A 20721-nucleotide genomic window follows, 5' to 3' on the forward strand; every position below is an offset into this window, starting at 1 on the left:
CATCTTTGCATACCTGATATTAACCCCACTTGGTCATAATGAATTATTTTTTTTGTTATGTTGTTGGAGTCTATTGGAAAGGATTTTTTAAAAAAGATTTTTGCATCTATATTCATGAGGGATATTGTTCTGTAGTTTTCCTTTTCAGTGATGTCTTTGCCTAGCTTTAGTATCAAAGTTATGCTTGCTTCATGAAATGAATTTGGGAGGATTCCATCTTTTTCTGTGTTCTGCACTAGTTTGAGTAGAACTGGTGTCAGTTCTTATCTGAGTGTCTCACAGAATTCTCTGGTGAAACCATCTGGGCTAGGAGATTTTTGTTGGTAATTTTATAATTTTTTTCTGACCTGTTCAATTTCTTCTTTTGTTATGGATCTGTCCAACTTTTCCACATCAGTCTGTGTTAGTTTAGGTAAGTGGTGTTTCTAGAAATCTATTTCTTGTAGATTTTTAAATTTGTTGCAGTTCAGTTCTTCATAGTATCCTGATATTATACTTTTCATTTCAGTCAGTTCTGTTGTGATGTCACCCATTTCGTTTCCAATTTGTGTTATTTTTATCCTCCCTCTTTTCCTTTGTTCAATTTGTCAGTGGTTTGTCAAATTTATAAAATCTTTTCAAAAAACCAACTTCTAGTCTTGTTGAATTTTTCTATTCTCTATTTTGTTTCATTTATTTCTGCTTGAATATTTATTATTTCTTTTCTTCTGGTGACTGTAGCCTTTTCTTGCTGTTCTTCTAATTGTTGAAGATGTTGGTTTAAAGAGTTGATTTTGATTCTTTTCTTGATGTGTGATTTCACTGCTATAAATTGTCCTCTGATCATTGCTTTTGTTGTGTCCCAAAGATTTTGGTATGTTCTCATTCTTGTTTGATACAAGGAAGTTTTTAATTTCAATTTTTCTTTTATTACCTAGTCTTTCTTAAGGAGGGTGTTGTTCATTTTCCATTGATCTATTGTTGATTTCTAATTTGATAGCATTGTGATCTGAGAAGATCCTTTGCAGTATTTCAGTGTTTTAAAATTTATTAAGAGTTGCTTTGTGGCCTAACACATGGCCTATCATAGACAATACTTCATGTGCACTGGAAAAGAATGTATATTGTGCTATTGTTTGCCAAAGTGCTCTGAGGATGTCTATAATGTCAAGCTGGTGGATTGTATTGTTTAGCTCTTCTGCGTCTTTGTTGAGTTCCAGTTGTTCTATCTTTCATTGAAATTGGTGTATTAAAGTCTCCTAAAATCATCATAGACTCATCTGTGTACCTTTTCAATTCTGTTAAAGTCTGATTTATATATTTTAGGGCTCTTTCATTGGGATCATATTTATTATAGTTATATCTTCTTGTTCAATTGATCTTTTAATCATTATATAATGTCCTTCCTTGTCTCATATGGTGGTTTTTGTCTTAAAAGTCAATTTCATCAGAAATTAATACTGCCACTCTTTTTTGGTTGCCATCTGCTTGATAGATGTTTGATTTTTATTCTATTTTTGTCTTTGTCTCTAATTTTCATCTCTTTTAGACACCATATTGATGGGTTATATTTTCTTATCCAGTCTGCAACTCTCTGTCTCTTGAATGGTGCATTTCATCCTTGGACATTCAGTGTAATTTTTGACAAGTATGAATTGGTTGTTGTCATTTTGTTATGTGTTTTTTTGCGGTGTTCCTGGTTTCTATGTTCCATATAATTGTTTGTGCTGAGTTCATTATGTTTAAGTATCATGTTATCATTTCCTTCATTGCTGTTGTTTTAGTATTTGGTAAACATTTGTGCTTGTCCTCTTTTTTTTTTTTATTGTGATGTGAAGGTTTATTATTTTTCTTTGAGGTTATCCTGTGATTTATAATGTTCTCCCCAAGTTTACAACAATCCATTCTATCTTGCAATTCTCTTGACTTCCTCACCATTTAGAAGTTCTGTAACTATACTACTTTTTCCCTGTTTTTGGTCTGTAGTTGTCCTCATTTGCCAACTGATGTCTCTAGTTCCCTGTTTACAATCTTGTAGGCTTATTTTACTTTGGATATTTCCACAGCCGTGTTGTTATGTGATGTGTATTAAGGGTCAGTTGTTGTTTACAATGATTGGTTCTCTGTTCAAAGGACTCCCTTTAGTTTCTCTTGTAAGGTTGGTGTGGTCTTAAAAAAATTTACTTAATTTCTGCTTATCAGGAAATCTCCTGATTTTCATGATCATATTTGAGGGACAGTTTTGCTAGGTATATAATTCTTGCTTGGAAATTTTTCTCTTTCAGGGTTTTATATATACCATCCCATTGCCTTCTTGCTTGCATGGCTTCTACTGAGAAATCAGAGCTTATTCTCTTTGGTTGTCCTTTGTAGGTAACTTTTCATTTTTCCTGTGCTGCTTCCAGTATTCTTTCTTAGTCTTTTGTTTTAATGAGTTTAATGATGATATGTCTTGGTGATTTTCTTTTGGGGTCTATCCTGTTTGGGATTTGTTGGACTTACTGAATGGATATATTCTCATGTTTCATCATATCAGAGTAGTTCTTTTCCAACAAATCTTGGACAATTTTCTCAGTTGGTTTTCTTTTTCTCTTCCTCTTCTTGAATTCTGATTGCACATAGGTTATTCCTTTTGATTGTATCCTATATGAACCTTAGGCTTTCTTCATTTTGTTTTGATCTTTTTTCTGACTGATCCCTTTCCAAAGAAGTATTCAGGCATTTGTCTTCAATCCCACTAATTCTGTCTTCCATTGATTTGATTCTACTCCTTTCCCCTTTCAATGTATTATCTATTTCTGAAAATTTACTATTAATCTTCTGCATGTCTATGTGTAGATTTTGTATCATTTCTAATTTTTCATTTATTTTGTTCTTGTATTTTCTTCCAAAATGGTTCTAGGGTTTTGTCTTTGTTTTCCTTGATCTCTCTCTCAATCCTTCAAAGATACCTAAGTATAATTCTTTTGAATTCCTTATCAGGGAGTTCCAATGCTGCTGCTTCTTCAGGGATGTGTTCTGGATTTGTATCCTGTTCCCTTGTTTCTACCAATTTATCTTGCTTCTTTGCGTGGTCTGTAATGATCTGTTGTCTCTGAGACATTATGATATTGCTGTATTTAGATCTGTTAACTGCTTGTGAAGAGCAGTTATGGGTGAGCCAGGCTCTTCTTGGTGGTCGTTTATCATCAGCCAGTTTGTGTAGAAGTGGTGGCTCTCACTCAATAAGTAAAGCTGCGAGTGTGGCTATATCGTAAGGGCATGGTTGCAGTCTTCCACTAAGACAAAAACAACAATCGAAAAAACCTCAAAAAAAGTGTAAAAAGCAAGTGGACAAGAAACACACTGGATAAACACACAGGAACATTCACCAAAAAAAGAAAAGAAAAAAAAAAAAAAAAAAAAAACCCTGCAATATCTGGGCAGGGGGCCCAAAGAGAAAAGAGGTAGAGTATATGAATGAAGAAAAAAAAAAAAAAGGAAAAAATGCAAAAAGAAAAACAAGGAATGGGGTTAACCACGAGAAACAAAAAAAATGGGAGCCAGAAACAGGCAAGAGAGAAAAACTTGAAAACTAGAATCTGGGAAGGAAAGAATAACCATAAAAATGATGGGAAAACAGTAACAATAATAATAATAATTTAAAAACAGACAAAAACAAACTGAAAAGAAATAAATCTGGGTAAGGTGGAGAAGGGCACCCAGGCTCTGTCACAGCACAGATTGGGATGGAATTCCTGCTGTCCCAGAAGGTAGGTGGGAGTGAGGGACAGCAGCACCTGCATGCACCAAGAGGGTGTGGGGTGTAAGAATAACAAGGGGAATGTCACACCTTTCCAGTCCTTTGGGTCCAGAATGTTCTTGTGGTCCCGGCAAGTGGAGCCTATTTTTCAGGAGCTTTGGTAGCTCAGTGCCTAAGGCATTTGACTGCTAACCAGAAGGCTGATGGTTCAAAGTCACCACCCACTCCTTGGAAGGAAGGTTGAGCAATCTACTTCCATAGTGGTACCACCTTGGAAACCCAACGAGGGGTTGATATGAGTTGGACCCAACTCAACTGAGAGATCGCTGTGGATTTAAATACCCAAAATGGTTGAACTTGTTGTAAACATTCAAAATGGATGCACCCCTGGAACAGCCAAAAGTCCACAGCTCAGCCTGTCTCCCTCTTCACTGTTTTCCCTTTTATTTACCAGCTACCAGTGAAGTCCTCTATGCAGCCCATGGCTATCAGGGATGATTTTTACATTAATATCTTTGGTCCTAACGCCACCTGGCAATATCCAAGCTGTCCGTGTCGTCAGGATCACTGACAGGCCACAGCTCCATATGTTTCCTTTTTTGGTGTTTTCATGCAGGTTCTTCTACTAGTTGGGAGTTTAGTCCACTTCTGTATCCTTCCTTTCAAACCCAGGGCTCCAGGATTATCTTCTGTACCTATGTTTATTGCTTCCTCCTCTTTGTTGAAGAGGGTCTGTGTAGTCTGTCTGCCTATTCTGCCATCTTACCAGAATTCTGTATTCTTTATTAGTATAATTATGCCACTTGAAGATGTAGCCTTTTGAGTTGGCTTTTTTCATGGAGTGAGCCCTTGAAATCTATTCAAGTGTGGTATCTGTCAACAGTTTGTTTTTTCCTGTCAGTTTTCATTAAAAAAAAGAAAAAAAAAATCCTTCTGGACAGTTTGATTGGGATTTCACACAGTCTATAGATCAATGGAAGAGAACGCATCACTTTACAATATTGAATTTTTAAATTCTGGAGCACAATATAAATTATTTTATTAGGCCTTCATTAATTCTCTCATTTAAAATGTTATAAATTTCTATACATAGATATATACTTTTTTTTGTAATTTATTCTATTAGTAAGATATTAGAGTTGTGCTATACAGCTGGAGTTGAATATAGAACCACTGGGTTTCCCCATCAAACATCAGATACACCAGTTTTAATTTACATAAATTTTAAAAAATGTATCACTTTTTAGATGAGACGTGAAATGTTCTGACTTGCATTTTTTTTCTGCTCAGTGGATATATTAACTTATGTCGCCTGGAAGTTGAGTGACTTTCCCAAAAATCGTGTTATTGGAAGTGGCTGTAATCTGGACACTGCCCGTTTCCGTTTCTTAATTGGGCAAAGACTTGGTATCCACTCTGAAAGCTGTCATGGGTGGATCCTTGGAGAGCATGGAGACTCAAGTGGTAAGCCTAAAGCACCATTGAGCCCTGTGCACTCTCTGACATACACTTTTACTACATTTACCATATAGATTGAGTCATAAAGTAAAACAGTCCAGGTGGGCAGAAAGGACTTTTATTAATTTTTAGCACATTTTTAAATAATAAAATAATCCACCAAAAATACTTTCAAAAAATGAAAATGTTAGTGTCATCCTATGTGAGGATGGTTGGGATTACAAGTCTGTTTTATAACAAATAAGGATTAACTAACATGATGTGGTTTATATTTAACTTGGGACTCTCTAATTTGGAAAGGTCACCATTGTAATTCAAGTAACATGAATTCTTCAGATTAAGGGACAGGCGTAATTAGAGAGAATTAAGGGGACAAAGAGAGGGTGCTGTAGTGATAGCAGCCCTTTTTCTTAGTTATTTCTTCTTAATTATCTTTGAAATCCTAATATAAAACCCTGGCTATGGAAAAGGACTAAAAATTTACTTATAATTGAAAATTTAAATGCCATTTTGTCTGGAAAATCTGTGCAAAATTGACAGAATTCGGGGCACCTCTCCTAGAGATTTTCATTTAGCAGATCTGAGTTGGGGCTCAGATATCTCAGTTTTGATGGCTCTGTTGAATACTCAGGAGCCCTGGTGGCACAGTGGTTAAGTGTTCAACTGCTAACCAAAAAGTCTGCAGTTCAAACCCATCGGCTGCTCTGCAGAAGATGTGGCAACTTTGGAAACCTTTTGGGTCAGTTCTACTTCATCCTATATGGTTGCTGTGAGTCAAAATTAACTTGACAGCACACAGCAACAGTAACAACACTGAATACTCCTAGTGTGTAAGGCATGTGACTGCTAACCAGAAGGCTGGCAGTTTAACCCCACCAGTTTCTCCTTGGAAGTAAGACTGGGCAATCTACTTCCGTAGAGGCACTGCCTCAGAAACCGGATGGGTTGCTGTGAGTCGGAATTGATTTGATGGCAGTGAGTTTGGTTTTTGTTAGTTGAAAATCATTCAAAGCTAGAAGAACAGTTTTACTAAGGTAAAACTATAAAAAATCAAAGCAACAACAACAACAAACCCAAACCCATTATGTAGTACAATGTGATGAATCTTTGCTGTTTTTCTCTTAGTTGCTGTGTGGAGTGGAGTGAACGTTGCTGGTGTCTGTCTGAAGAATCTGAACTCAGATGTAGGACCCAATACAGATCGTGAAGAGTGGAAAAATGTTCATAAAGAAGTGATTGCCAGGTAACATGACAGTTCCACACTTTCAGGACCTTGGAAGTTAGCTGTGAGCCTGAAATCTGCCAGATGGATTTAGGCCCCACAAGTGTTGTTACAAAGTTCTCATACTTTTCTGTCATTAGCACTTCAGCTTTTATTTTTTGTGCAATTATGTGATTGTTTATTCACCTGAATATAAATTCTTACACAGTCAGCAACTGGGATCTGTTTTGGTCACTGCTGAGCCTTACCCAGGCTCTAGCACACAGAAAGCACTTAATTTTTGACTGACAGAATATATCTTTACTTATAGTAATGGGACTCATTTCATACTACTTTCTAGATCTTTATATATAACCTCATAAATGATGTTTATCTTAACCAATGTCTTTAAGAAGTTTCTAGGAAAAAATATTGATGGAAACATTTTAGTTTTGTGGCACTGTCAGATAAGCTGCCATAAAATGGATGTTCAAAGGTAAGTATTTCTTCTAAACTAACTTATGTTCGTGATTTCTAACTCCACAGTGCCTATGAGATTATTAAAAGAAAAGGTTATACTTCTTGGGCCATTGGCTTTTCTGTAGCTGATTTAACGGAAAGCATTTTGAAGAATCTTAGGAGAGTGCATCCAGTTTCCACCATAATTAAGGTAGATTTTCATGTCTGAAAAGTCATTATTTAACTTTAATATAAAGTAAGAGTAAAAACATTTGAGCAACTTTATTTTGAGGCGGATCTTCTGGAAGCACCTTTCTTCCTAAAGGCTGTCCTTTGTTGCTGCTGAGAGATTCTCTGTAGACCTTTGTTGTGCCCTCGAATAACATTTCTTATTACATTCAATACAGTATAGGTAAGTCTTCTTGCACCTTTGTGAGTTCAGTGAGTGAACTAACTACATATATCTAGTGCGTTGGGGAACCACTGTTGCTATTAGTTTTTCCACATTTTGAGTTTTCTGAAACATCCAATGAGGAGCTCTGGTGGTGTAGTGCCTAAGGCATTTGACTGCTAATCAGAAGCCTGGCAGTTCAAACCCACCAGGCACTCGTCAGAAGGAAGACTGGCCGATCTACTTCTGTAGAGGTACTGCCTCAGAAACTTAAGGAGGGGCTGCTATGAGCTGGGACTGACTTGACAATTTTTTTTTTTATTTAAAACACATCCAATTATGTGGAAGCATTAGTTATAAAAGTAGTCAAAGTTAGTCCCCAGGGAGAGACTGACATATAGGTAAGCTCTCTCTACTAGTCTAAATAAGAGATGTTAAAACCAGATGGAATTAAATCAATGGGAATAAAAAAGTAATAGAAATTATGACGTGGTCCTGATAAGAAAGTGGTTTTGGGGCAAGGAGATAGGGCCCCAGCAAACATGGCAAGAGACAGGGTCCTAAGTGGACAGATGGCTAAAGAATTGGAATACTATGTCTAATTATCTGTTTGAAATTATTCTCTGCTGTGGTGCTCTATTTCCCCGCCACTATAAAAAAAAACCCAACTCACTGACATAGAGTTGATTCCGACTCACAGTGACCCCCTTTGGGTTTCCGAGGCAGTAAATCTTTACAGAAGTAGACTGCCCAGACTTCTTTCCATGGAGTGGCTGGTGGGTTTGAACCACCAACCTTCTGGTTAGCAGTCAGATACCTTAGGCACTACACCATGTGTTAAACAGTCATTTACCCAGCAACTTCTATGTCTCATATTGCAGACTTTTGTTAGATATAATAAAATAAATTTTAATTTTTCTTTTCAGGACCTCTATGGAATAAAGGAGGAAGTATTTCTAAGTGTTCCTTGTATCCTGGGAGAGAATGGCATTACAGACATTATAAAAGTAAATCTGACCCCTGAAGAGGAGGCCTGTTTAAAGAAGAGTGCAGAAACACTTTGGGAAATTCAGAAGGTGCTCAAGCTTTAATGCTGATTAATGCTACCACTCTGCAGTTTTTAAAGAAAAAGATTGTAGTTATGGGATTGTATATGTCAATTTTTTAAATAAATATGAATTCCTAAAAGTTGGAAAAAGGAAGGGTAAAGTGACCCCCCTATTTATTTAGCCCTCCAGCTTTCTCAGATGCTAAATGATACCCCCCCCCCCAATTATTAAGTGACTGCATCAACAAAGGAGGTGTTTTTGGTACCTCTGATGTACAATACTTCCCTTGAATATATGTAGCTGCCAGTTGGTCCAAAAGCATGTAAGATGTATGTGTTTGTGTACATGTTACGGAAATTCTGATTCTTTTTTTATCAAGTACATGCTAATTCTTTTGTTCTAGCTGGCTTGTACTTATACTCATTTATATACCATATTAAAAAAAGGCTGTGACTTCCTCTACAATGTAAAAATGAAAGTTATGTACACACAAAGATAACTGTAAATGTTAACTTTAATCCTAATACTAAATAAATAAACCTTGATTTAACTTTATTCTTATAATTTTTATGAATGTATTTTATGATATATATATATATAGCAATTTGGGTGAAAGTTTACAGAGCAAATTCACTTTCCATATGGATTTTACTTTTTAAAGAAAGAAGCATTGAAACTGTATAAACCCCTTTCAGTGATGACTGGGACAAAGTTATTCTTCTCTTGGCAGAGGTATAGAGTGGGCTATCTGGCTCCCTAATAACTTAAAAGAAAACATCCTCTCAAATCAGAACATTCTTTCTTTGTAACCTCATGAAACTTCTAGTGCATTCTGCAGGACATACAGTGGCTATGGGTGGCCACAAACTTGGCTACAGAATCACTCCTCATAAAGACTCATTTCAAATGACATTAAAAGCAGGGAGGCAATGTACACTATACCTTCTGTTTTGTTCCAAATTTTCTTCTCAAAACTGTGACCAGACCTTCTTGCCTAGTTAACATTAAACCCCCAGGTATAAAAATCTCTGCTTCTAGGATTCCCTTTTTATTTGATGAAACGAGTTATGGTTTAGTTAGGCCTGGAAAAGAAAGAAATCTAGGCAGGGAGTGGTAGAAAGTTACCGCCAGAAACTTTCACAGAAAAAGTCACTCAGTTCCCTCAATTTCACATATTTCAAATATTCATTTTCTATATGGTATCCAAAACAAACAAACAAACAAAACTAAAGCTAATGCAAGTCAATTCCAAACTCAAAGCAACCCCTGCAGGACAGAGCAGAACCACTCCATAGGGTTTCCAAGGCAGTAAGTCTTCACAAAAGCAGATTGCCCCATCTTTCTCTCATGGAGGATTTGAAACACCTTTTTCAGTTAGCAGCCAAGTGTTTAACCACTGTGCCACTAGGGCTTCTCACCTTTGTGGTATAAAAAACCCCCACTGCTGTCAAGTAAATTCCGACTCATAGCAACCCCCAGATAAACAGAATTCACTTTAAAAGCTATACAAAAACAAAAACAAAAAAAAAAAACCCAAACTCACTGCCGTCAAATCGGTTCCAACTCATACTGACCCCTCCTTGGGTTTCCAAGGCGATATCTCTGTGGAAGTAGATTGCCCAGTCTTTCTTCTGAGGAGTAGCTGGTGGGTTTGAACAGCCAGCCTTCTGGTTAGCAGTCAAATGCCTTAGGCACTATGCCACCAGAGCTCCTTCTATAAGCTATAGACTAAATAATACTAAATTTCAATTTAAAATGGATACCATGCTTTTGTTTGGTAAATTAAAAACTGCTAAATTTTTGTGGATTTTTCCTAAAGGAATTCAATAAAGAGAAAAATTATGCAACAAATTTTATTTAGCATAATCAGTCCCGACATTCAGCACAAAAAGAGTTTACAGAGAATAGAAAGTGCATTAATAAAAGCCAGTCTTTACCAAAAGAAAACAGAAAATATATTATTGATTCAAAATATTTTACACTTGAATGATATACTGCAATAACTTATTCTGGGCACCTACTGATAAGAGAAAGGAAGAGAAGAAAAGAATGCTTTAAGAAGAGCTCAGTCTCCAGCTGGTATCAGAGAAGTCAGTAGAGGTCACTGAGACCGGCAGTCTTTCTTGCTTTTTGCATTAGTGCCCTCAGCTGGAACTGTTTACGGGACAGAAGACGTACATGCTAGGAGGGGGGAAAAATTTCAACAGTTTAGAAAGGCTTTGATCCAGGCCCAGGCATTCAGTATCAGACAAGGTTTAACTCAGATGGCTTAAGAACCCTAAAGTTACTAGTTTTATCAACTTTCCTTTGGAACCAATATCACATTAAATGTGGCATCTTTAATTCTACCAGATCGATGCTGGCAGATTGTATTAAAGCAAGTAGTCTTCTGAGACCTGCTAAAGGCTTACTTATAGAGAAACCACTACAGTGTAGGATCTGGCTCAGGAATTTTAGCTGTACCTTGTGATAACCAAGATGCAAACCTGTACTGTGACTGTAACAAAAGTTACAAAAAAAAAAAACCTTTGATAATCATGACTATTTATCTCATTTGGCTAAAAGAAGGGGAAAGGTAATGATGAGCAGTAAAGGGACGTCTGTCCCTAGTCTGGTGGCTGCAAATGACAAAGGGACAATTCCTGTCCTCTCTTCCATCTTCATGTGCATCCTAAGCTGTGCCGCCCAAAGAAGGGACAGTGTACTTTAAGGGAAGTTCTCCCAAGGCTCTGGTTTATACCCAGTTATCGGTGCTTGTGCCAGGTCCAAGGCATGTGGTTTGGCCACTCACTCACAGTGAAATAGGAATATGAGCAAGTGACCTGATCAGCCTAGCATGTACACTGAGGCATGAAGAGAAGTTGGGTTAGATAGCCCAAAGCTGTTATTCTTAAACCCATGTTCTTCATGACCCACTAGACAGCTATAGCTGTAGCCTCACAGCCCCATCTCACTCTCTTTTGGGAAGACAGAGTCTCATCCTACCCTATAGAGCAACCCTCCACACCTGTGGTTTTCAAGGCCAGCACCTCTTAAGGCACAAGTTCTAAAATCCTGGAAAACAGAAGACATACCTTCAGGAAAACATCCAGGTCTATTACTCCCCGCCGCAAGGCTTCTCCCAGGTAAAAGATAGTGTCTTCAATAGCATTTTCCTCTGCATACAAATTTAGGATCTGTTTGTAGAGTGGGGCTGTGGGAATGATAACTTCATCAATATCATTGTTTTCAGATTGATTTTCCATTTTCTCCAGAGCAGAACTGAGTTCTTCGTCTTTCTTTTTCAAAAGTTCTATGTTTTTATCAACCTCAGCCTGAAAACAAAATAGTCCAAACATGATGATTTTATACTAACTGTACATAATTATCCATTTGCAGCCATTTATAACTCAATTTCACAGAAACAGACTTGCTAATAAAGCTGTATTCACACAAGTCATGGATGAGATCAATGTTCCCAATAACACATTGATCAAAAAGGAAAAGGTGTGATCTAAGATACAAAAAACCAAAATCACTGCCATTGACGATTTCAACTCATAGCTACCCCCTTTGGGTTTCTGAGGTGGTGAATCTTTACAGAAGTAGATTGCCCAATCTTCCTTCCATGGAGTGGCTGGTGGGTTTGAACCTCCAACCTTCTGGTTAGCACACAAATGCCTTAGGCACTATACCACCAGAGCTCCTTGTGATCTAATGTTGTTGTTGCTGTTACGTGCCGTCGAGTTGGACCCGTCTCATAGCGACCCCTCCTTGGGTTTCCGTGGCAGTATCACTACAGAAGTAGATTGCCCCATCTTCCTTCTGAGGAGTGGCTCGTGGATTTGAACTGCCAGCCTTCTGGTTAGCAGTCAAGTGGCATAGGCACTACGCTACCAGAGTTCCTGTGATCTAATATAGTGAGTGAAAACTGGGTAATGTTGAAATATCCCAAGTAAGCAGTGACAAATGAGCTTGCAAACTAAGCCATCAAACAAGATACTTTCCAGCAAGAGGTTCCCTACATAGAAAATGATAGAAAAGGTCTTTCTACCAAACCAGTGTGAGTAAGCCACAGAGGAGTAACTTTCCTTGGTCTAGAAAGAAGATTCAACGAATAGAGACCCAAAACACTTGTACTCTAATCACAAGACATATAGCAGGTGGTGTCTATGGCTCTGAACTATACTGGTGTCACTTGCCTGAACTTCTGAAAATAGCTGGCTACTATGAAGCTCATTTTACACACCACAGCGATTCTGTAAGGCCAAATCACTTTGCCCAAAGTACATTTATTGGAATAAATTCTCCCTCATGGGGATGAAAATAGAGAGTAGAAGCTCGCCCCGTTTCCAAGGCGGTATCTCTACAGAAGTAGATTGCCCAGTCGTCCTTCCAAGGAGTGGTTGGTGGGTTTGAAGCGCCAGCCTTCTGGTTAGCAGTCAAATGCCTTAGGCACTACGCCACCAGAGCTCCTTCAAATTATGCTAATGCCTCTCTCTCTTTTTTTTTTTTTGTAAATTGAGGTAAAAAATAATTATAAAACATTTGCCATTTCAGTATTTTTCACATGTACAATTCAGTGACATAATAATTATGTTCATCATGTTGTTCAACTATCAACACTAGGGCCTCTTAATCACCAATAAACAAAATTACAGGGCTGACTTACATACACACTGACTCTCCAGGTAGCAGCAGCTTGACATAATAAACATGAGATAGCTTAAAGAGCTAAAGTTTGCATATACTATATTTATACGTAGCTCTTAATTCACCCAAATATGTCTAGATGTTAAGTTAGAAGGGTTCAATGATGATGCTTTGTAACAGAGTTCAAGCAACATTTGGAAACAATAAAGTAGAATTGTCCCTTAAATCTGTGTAAAGGTCTGCAGATGGTTATCACAGGTCAGAGCTCTCTCAAATTCTTATATCCTGGTAACTGTCTGGCAACATTAGGCATTCAAATAGTCCTCCTTCAGGCCAAAACTTCCCTTAAGGTGAAGGTGTAATAAAAATGCTCTATCATCCACCTCTCTTTCAAGCATCAAATTTCACAAATTACATATATTCTATTTTTAACAAAAGCAGTAAGAAAGCCATATTCAAATGCTTAAAGACACTAATAATTTTCTGAAATCTCATACTTACAACACCCAGGTAAACCAAAGTACATATAGAATACTTTGCTATGGTTACAACTCAATCTGAAAACTTCAACTCTTCAACAACAAGCTACTTACTACTTCTTGATCTAAACGGCTGACCATCTCTTCCAGTTTCTGGTGACCTTTCTTCAGGTCTTCCTCTGTTCTCTTCAGGGCATTGAGCTCTGCCTGGGCACGGTCCATTTCCTCCTTCATCCGCCATCTCAGTTTGTCACTGACAGCAGAGATAAGAGAGGCTCGGATGGTGTCCTCACTGATTGTGCCATCCCTACTGGGACCTACAGGGAAAAAGGCAAAAACTATTTGCTTGTTTCCCAAGCTCTTTCTATTCCTCTCACAGATACCTTCAGAAAGCTGGATAAAATATGAGCTGACACTTTCAAATTAGGAGGAAGAAGAACATTAATGTTAAACATTATAATTTTATTAGAAACAAAATAAAAATTTGAGTTGATTCAGAAATACTTGCCCTGAAGGAGATTACTATTAATCCTTATTTCCCTAATATTAATTGTTTACTATGGCTATTAATCCAATTTATAGACCAATGAAGCATTGGGCTATTTTCTTAAGTGAGGCAGAAGGTTTTGTCCCTACATATTTCTAAGTCTCCAACAAGTGGGAGAACAAATTTACACCAAGAAAAACATTCAATTCAGTGAAATTCATTCTCAGTTTTACTGCTAAGCTGAAGACAGAAGGCCACGGTAGAGGCCAGTGAGAGGACTGAGAAGGAGCAGGGTTTCCCTAAACTAATGCACAGGTTAATACAGTTTTTCCTCTGCAAGACTTCTACTCCTTATTTCTTTACCGAAAGATTAAGGGAAAATGAAGGAACAGACATCCAAAAATTCAATGGCTGATAAAACGGTTTACTCCCAGATCATTTACTATTTCCTTTCAAATGTCCTTTCCTAAACAGTGTCTTATATAACATCTTTGCACAGTTCAGAACAAATAAACCTATCTGCCAGATATTAAAGAAAGTATATATATATATATATATATATATATTTCTTTTTATTGTGATTTGGGTGAAGGTTTACAGAGCAAATTCACTTTCCATACAGCAGTTCACATATACTTTGTCTCATGACATTGACCACAGTTTACCACAATGCAACAGCTCCCCTCCCACTTCCTCCCCCTAGTTACCTCTTCCCTGTGTCCATCCCTCCATGCACTCCTGCCCTCTGAGCTGTCTCCCTGTGCATAAGCAGTCATCTTTCTCCCATGATTGTTCTCTCCAAAGAGTGTATCTACCTGAGGTAAATGTTAAACTCATATGCCTGTCTTCTGTTTGGCTGGAAACCACAGGGGTGGGTTCAATTCCAGACCTGAAGGGCAGCTAGGGGCCATAGTCTCAGTGGTTCCACCAGGCTCTATCAGACCAGCAAACCTGGTCCCCCCCCCTTTTTTTCCTCCAAATGATTTTGAGTTTTGTTCCACATTGTTCTCCCTCTCTATCAAGGATCTCCTACATAGATCCCCTTCCAAGTGGATGACAGTGGTAGCCAGACACCATCTAGTTCTTTTGGTCTCAAAGTCATATAGGCTACAGATCGGATGGTGTACCAGTCGCTAGGACTAACTATTTCCATGAATTTTGGTTTTCTTCATTCTTCTTTGCTCTGGACGAGGAGAGACCCATTGTTGCATCTAGATGGCAGCTTGCTAGCTTTTAAGATCCCCGTCGCTACTTGCCAAAGTAAGAGGTGGAACAATGTTTTGTACAGTATGTTAAGCCAATTGAGCTTGATGTCCCCTGCGACTATGGTCCCAAGCCCACAGGTTCAACTACTCGGTCCCTCTGGGTAGCTGGCTATGACCAAGCCACGACGACAACCTTGCCCCTTGTCAGCTCTACTATACACTTGGGAATTCTGATCATTCACATAAACTTATAGGACCATTGCCAACCCTATATATGTGCTTGGATACACTCCCCATTTCATAGATATACCTAATTGTTCAGCCTGTCTACCCATCTATTCACCCATATACCCATGTTAGCCTTCCCTGACAACGCAGTACTGTATGTGTAAAAGGGTTCATATTCGTTGTCTGTACCTCCCATGTACCTCTCTATGTCTTTCTCATCCTCAATGCTGCCATATTGGTCACTCACATTTGGTACACTGCCCTTCTCTTCACCCAAATGAATACTTATCTCTATCTATCTAACAGCGTTCCCTCCCCCCACCACCACCCCTGGTAACCAGCAAAGAAAATTTCCTTCTATAGATAAACCTTTCCTTAACTTTTATAATAATGGACTAATACAATATTTGTCCTTTTGTGATTGGCTTATTTCACTCAGCATAATGTCCTCCAAGTTCATCCACATTATGCAGTGTTTTGCAGATTCTACATTATTCTTTAGCGTTGCATAGTATTCCATTGTGTGTATGTACCACAGTTTGGTTATCCATTCCTCAGTTGATGGACACCTAGGTTGTTTCCATTTTTTGGCTATTGTAAATAGTGCTGCGATGATGTGTGTGCATATATCTGTTCTTGTCATGGCTCTCACTTCTTTAAGGTATATACCTAGTAATGGAATGGCAGGGTCAAATGGTATTTCTAATTCCAACTTTTGAAGGAATCACCATACTGCTTTCCACAATGGTTGTACCATTTTACAGTCCCACCAGCAGTGTATGAGAGTCCCAATCTCTCCACAACCTCGCCAGCACTTATAATTTTCTGTCTTGCTGAACCTTGCTACTAGTGCTGGAGCAAGATGGTATCTCATTGTTGTTTTGATTTTCATCTCTCTAATAGCTGATGATCATGAGCATTTCTTTATATGTTTGTTGGCCACTGGAATATCCTCCTTGGTGAAATGTCTCTTCATGTCTTCTGCCCATTTTTTAACTGGATTGTTTGTCTTTTTGTTATTAAGTATGGATTTTTTTATGACCATCAGTATTTTTCAGCGATGATCCTTAACCAGTGAATGTGTAAATGGTATTTTGAGTTTTAATTATGTTTGATGGAATTACCACATGGGGAAGGAAGAAATATATTTAACCTTAATTACATATAACAAAGAAATTATTTACAAACCAACAGATAGTCTCATTTTCCCTGTTGAGTTGAAAATCACGATCACCGTAACAATGAGGTCCATTTATTAAGCGGGGAGGGGGAAACAACAAAAGCCTTCTGCCTGTCTGCAAGGAGCTCTGGTGGTGCAGTGGTTAAGGCATTTGGCTGTTAACATAAAGTCTGGTGGTTTGAACCTACCAGCTGCTCCTGTGGGGGAAAAATGAGGAAGTCTGGTTCTGTAAAGATTTAGCCTTGGCAACCCTATGGGGCAGTTCTATTCTTTTTCACAGGGTAGCTATGAGTTGTAATCAACTCGGTGGCAGTGAGTTTTGGGTCTGTTTGCAAAAATGTATGGAAACTAGGTATATAGTAGAGGTGACAAGGGACAAGGTTGTAGTCACTTCTTGGCCACTGCCAGCTACCCAGAGGGAGTGAATAGTTGGACCTGTGGGCTCAGGACCATGGTCACAGGGGACATCAAGCTCAAATGGCATAACATATTATACATAAACATTGTTCCACATCCTACTGTGGTGAGTAGTGACTGGAATCCTAAAAGCTTGCAAGCAGCCATCTAGATGCAACGATGGGTCTCTCCTCATCCAGAGCAAAGAAGAATGAAGAAAACTAAAGACACATGGAAACAATTAGCCCAAGCGACTAGTACACCATGCGATCCTCAGCCTATATACGACTATGAGACCAGAACTAGATGGTGGCCAGCTACAACTGTCAACCACTTGGAGGGGGATCTATGTAGGAGATCCTGGATAGAGTAGGAGAACGATGTGGAACAAAACTCAAAATCATGAAGAAAAAAAAAGGGGGGGGGGACCAGGTTTGGTGGTCTGAGAGAGCCTGGTGAAAGCCCTGAGACTATGGCCCCTAGCTACCATTCAGGTCTGGAATTGAACCCACTCCTATGGCTTCCAGCCAAACAAAGGATAGGCATATGAGTTGAACATTTGCATTAGGTAGATACACTCCTTGGAGAGATTAATCATGGGAGAAGAGAAGGGCTGTGTATGCACAGGGAGACAGATCTGGGGGCAGGAGCGCATGGAGGGATGGACACAAGGAAGAGGTAACTATGGGGAGAAGTGGTAAGAGAGCTGTTGCATTGTGGGAAATTGCAGCCAATTTCATGAGACAAAGTATATGTCCACTGCTGTATGGAAAATGAATTTTCTCTGTAAACTGCCACCCAAATCACAATAAAAATTTAAAAAAAAAAAGTATAGAAACTCTCACCACTCATGTTACCATCCATTATAGGATTCTTCCTGATAACAAATTACACTGTCCCCAAAAGAAAATGAAGCTGTCCAAACCACATTACCATTAGTTCCACACGTGCTCCTCAGTGTCCATCTGAGTACAACTCTCGCGACTCCATAACCTGGCCTGGTCACTCCACGTTTTGGTTTGTAATTAGTAAAGTAATCTTCTTGTAGAAGCTAGTCCATGTCCAGGTTACCCTGAATGCTTCAGGGCCTCTGTAAATGACACGAGTTCTCAGGTCCCACTGGTTTCAAGAGTCTGGAGTTCTGCTTCTTTTAGTCCTTTCTCTTATTTCTACCACTTAAGAATGACATTTCCAAAAGAACAAAAGAATGACATTTCCTGACTTGGATTTTCTTTCTCCAAGGAAAAACATGTACACTTTCCAAGGAAAAATGTGTGCAGACAGTGTCTGTCTCTTGTGGCCAGGTTTCCTGAGGAATGTCTTTTTCCAACATCAGATTCCAAGTGTTTACTACTTCTCTGTACAAGGGCCTTCCTCTTTCCAGCTAGAAACCCTTGCTGAGGACAGCTAAATGGTATCCATCTTGCAGGGCTCACACATTTGCACTTAATATTTTTGGTTTATGATTAACATACAAATCTATATAGTATATAATTTCCAGAATTCATTTCTGATTTTACCAAAGAAGTTCAGCTTATTACTTCTTATTTCCAGGAAGCAAAAGTATTTACTCTTCTAGACAATCTGTGCTTTGAAAATTCAGTTGTAAAGCTAGAGAGCAAATACATTTCCCCCAGGAAAACTGATTTCAAGACCATGAAGTCTTGGTTTCAAATTGCTGGCTCTCTTAATAGCTAGTTTTCCCACAGTGTTCTCATCAATTTACCAGCCACTTCATCACCTCTGGGTTCATTTTCCCAAAGTTTTCTTCTCTGGGATTACAGCCTCCTCTACCATCTCAATTCACTTCTTCTCCTGTACACAGGGAAACCACCAGGATGACTCAGGCAACTTTTCTGAATCTACCAATTCATATCTCCACTCAGTCCTTCTGACACCTCAGGCCTCTCCTACCACTTCTGCTCCAAGGGAGCATCTGCTCTCAGCCCTGATTCTTTGCCCATTTTGATATCACTGTAGATAGGCTGTCCATGAAAGTATCCTCACTCACATTCTTCTGATTACCAGGAATTCTAACTCCAAAAGCTTCGTTATAACCCAACACGAACCCTCAATCTTTTTGATTCCTTTTTAAAGTCCTAAGCCCTCTTTGGGAGCTCTGGTAGCATAGTGCCTAAGGCACTTGACTGCTAACCAGGAGGCTGGCAGTTCAAACCCACCAGCCACTCCTTGGATGGAAGGTTGGGCAATCTACTTCTGTAGTGCTACTGCCTCGGAAACCCAAGGAGGGGTCATTATGAGTTGGGTCCGACTCCACGGCAAACAACAACAACAACAAGCCCTCTTTAACCATCTTCCCACAAAGGCAAACATCTTCAGAATATCTTCAAAGAAGACTGAAACCTCAGATGGGACTCTTCCACTCTCTCTTCTCCCTCTGTACTGTGGAACAAGACCCCAAACTCCTTTAATTATGTGCCTGACTCCTCACGGTTGAAAAGCACTAACCTCCCATTATCAGCAAAACAACATGCTTTCCTAAGATTCCTGGGAAGGACCAGGATGCTTTTAAGCCTTTGTCTACCCTTCTTCCAAATTCTAATTAGCCTAAGTGAAGCAATTTTTTTTCTCAGTTTCCTCTGTTCTTGTTCTCTAGTTAAGCTCCTCTCTTGGCTAAGAAAAGATCTATTTATATGCCTTTCCCATCAGCCTAAAACCTTGGGTGATCTTTGAAACTATTCTCTCTAGTTCTCCACTCCTCTGAATTCAAGTCCAGTCCTATCCAGTATCATTCTAATCCATATATTCTTAATGGGGATATCACCTCTCATGGTGAAAACAGGTTCTTGGGAGGTAAAAAAATAAATTGTGATTTTTCACATATAAAGCAGACACAGACTTAAAGTACATAAACAGAGACAGGATAATCTGTGGCACTGAAATTTCACTGGGGGGGATGGAAAGCTTCTTGGGGGGATAAAAAGTAAAAAAGGTTAAGAAATACCTTAATCCATCTGTGATTCTTGTTTTTCTACTGGATGTATAATTACTACTGTAAATTTCGAGTCACTGGCCTTGTCACCATATCTCAATCCCATTCCTAAAACTGTGGTCTACATTTATTATAGCACTTAAATTGTGCTTTATCACAATCTATGAAGGGGAAACTTCTGACCGTGCCCCTTCAGGCCTTTACAAATGACCTGTGTGGTGCAATTACCTGCCAGATAAAACCAAAAACCAAACTCAATGCCACTGAGTTGATTCCAACTCAGAGTGCCCCCCACCATTGGGTTTCCAAGGCTATAAATCTTTATGAACACAGATTGCCTCATCTTTCTTCCACAGAGCAGCTAGTGGGTTCAAACCATAGACCATTTGGTTAGCAGCCAAATGCCTAAACCACCACACCACCAAAGCTCCAGATGATCCTGCTTTTTTTTTTCCATAACCAAGTCTAACTTCCCCATTAACTAATATCTAAGTCATTCCAAACTAGCAAAAAGAACTTAATGCTCTGGAATGGCAGATTCCATCATTACTCTGCCTTTTGAAACATTCCTTTCTCCTGCATTGCGTTAGAATGTAGAAGGTAATTATTAAAATTGCTTATAAGTATATACAAGCTCCAAGATAAACAGTAAGGTGGTATTATGCCAAATGAAAGCTCTAAACAGTATCTCTACAATCTGAAACTTTAAAAAAAAAAAAAAAAAAAAAAACCAACTTTTAAAACTCTATTGTCTTTGGAGTTCCGGCAAGATGGCAGACTAGGCAGAGGACTGCATAGACGCTCTTCAACAAAGAAAAGGGAAACCAATTAACACAGACACAGAAGATAATCTTGGACCCCTGAGCCTTGAAGGGAAGGGTA

The 20721-nt window shown here is 38.7% G+C and overlaps 2 protein-coding genes across 2 annotated transcripts in view; one reads left to right on the plus strand and one right to left on the minus strand.

Moving 5' to 3' along the window:
• The window catches only part of LOC103210946 (L-lactate dehydrogenase A-like 6B), a 58773-nt gene extending 50452 nt beyond the window's left edge, over positions 1–8321 (plus strand). The window contains exons 4-7 of the mRNA XM_007956861.2: positions 5012–5185; positions 6305–6422; positions 6927–7050; positions 8157–8321. Of these exons, the coding sequence (XP_007955052.2) occupies positions 5012–5185; positions 6305–6422; positions 6927–7050; positions 8157–8321 (581 nt within the window). The remainder of the gene's footprint in view (positions 1–5011; positions 5186–6304; positions 6423–6926; positions 7051–8156) is intronic.
• A 2049-nt stretch (positions 8322–10370) lies between these two features.
• The window catches only part of TSG101 (tumor susceptibility 101), an 87502-nt gene continuing 77151 nt past the window's right edge, over positions 10371–20721 (minus strand). Inside the window, exons 9-11 of the mRNA XM_042782790.1 lie at positions 13505–13707; positions 11354–11593; positions 10371–10460 (exon numbers count right to left, since the gene is read on the minus strand). Coding sequence (XP_042638724.1) covers positions 10371–10460; positions 11354–11593; positions 13505–13707 — 533 coding nt within the window. The remainder of the gene's footprint in view (positions 10461–11353; positions 11594–13504; positions 13708–20721) is intronic.

The sequence above is a fragment of the Orycteropus afer genome, unplaced genomic scaffold, assembly GCF_000298275.1.
Source record: "Orycteropus afer afer isolate SDZICR_OR568_19922 unplaced genomic scaffold, OryAfe1.0 scaffold00014, whole genome shotgun sequence".
Lineage (NCBI taxonomy): Eukaryota > Metazoa > Chordata > Mammalia > Tubulidentata > Orycteropodidae > Orycteropus > Orycteropus afer.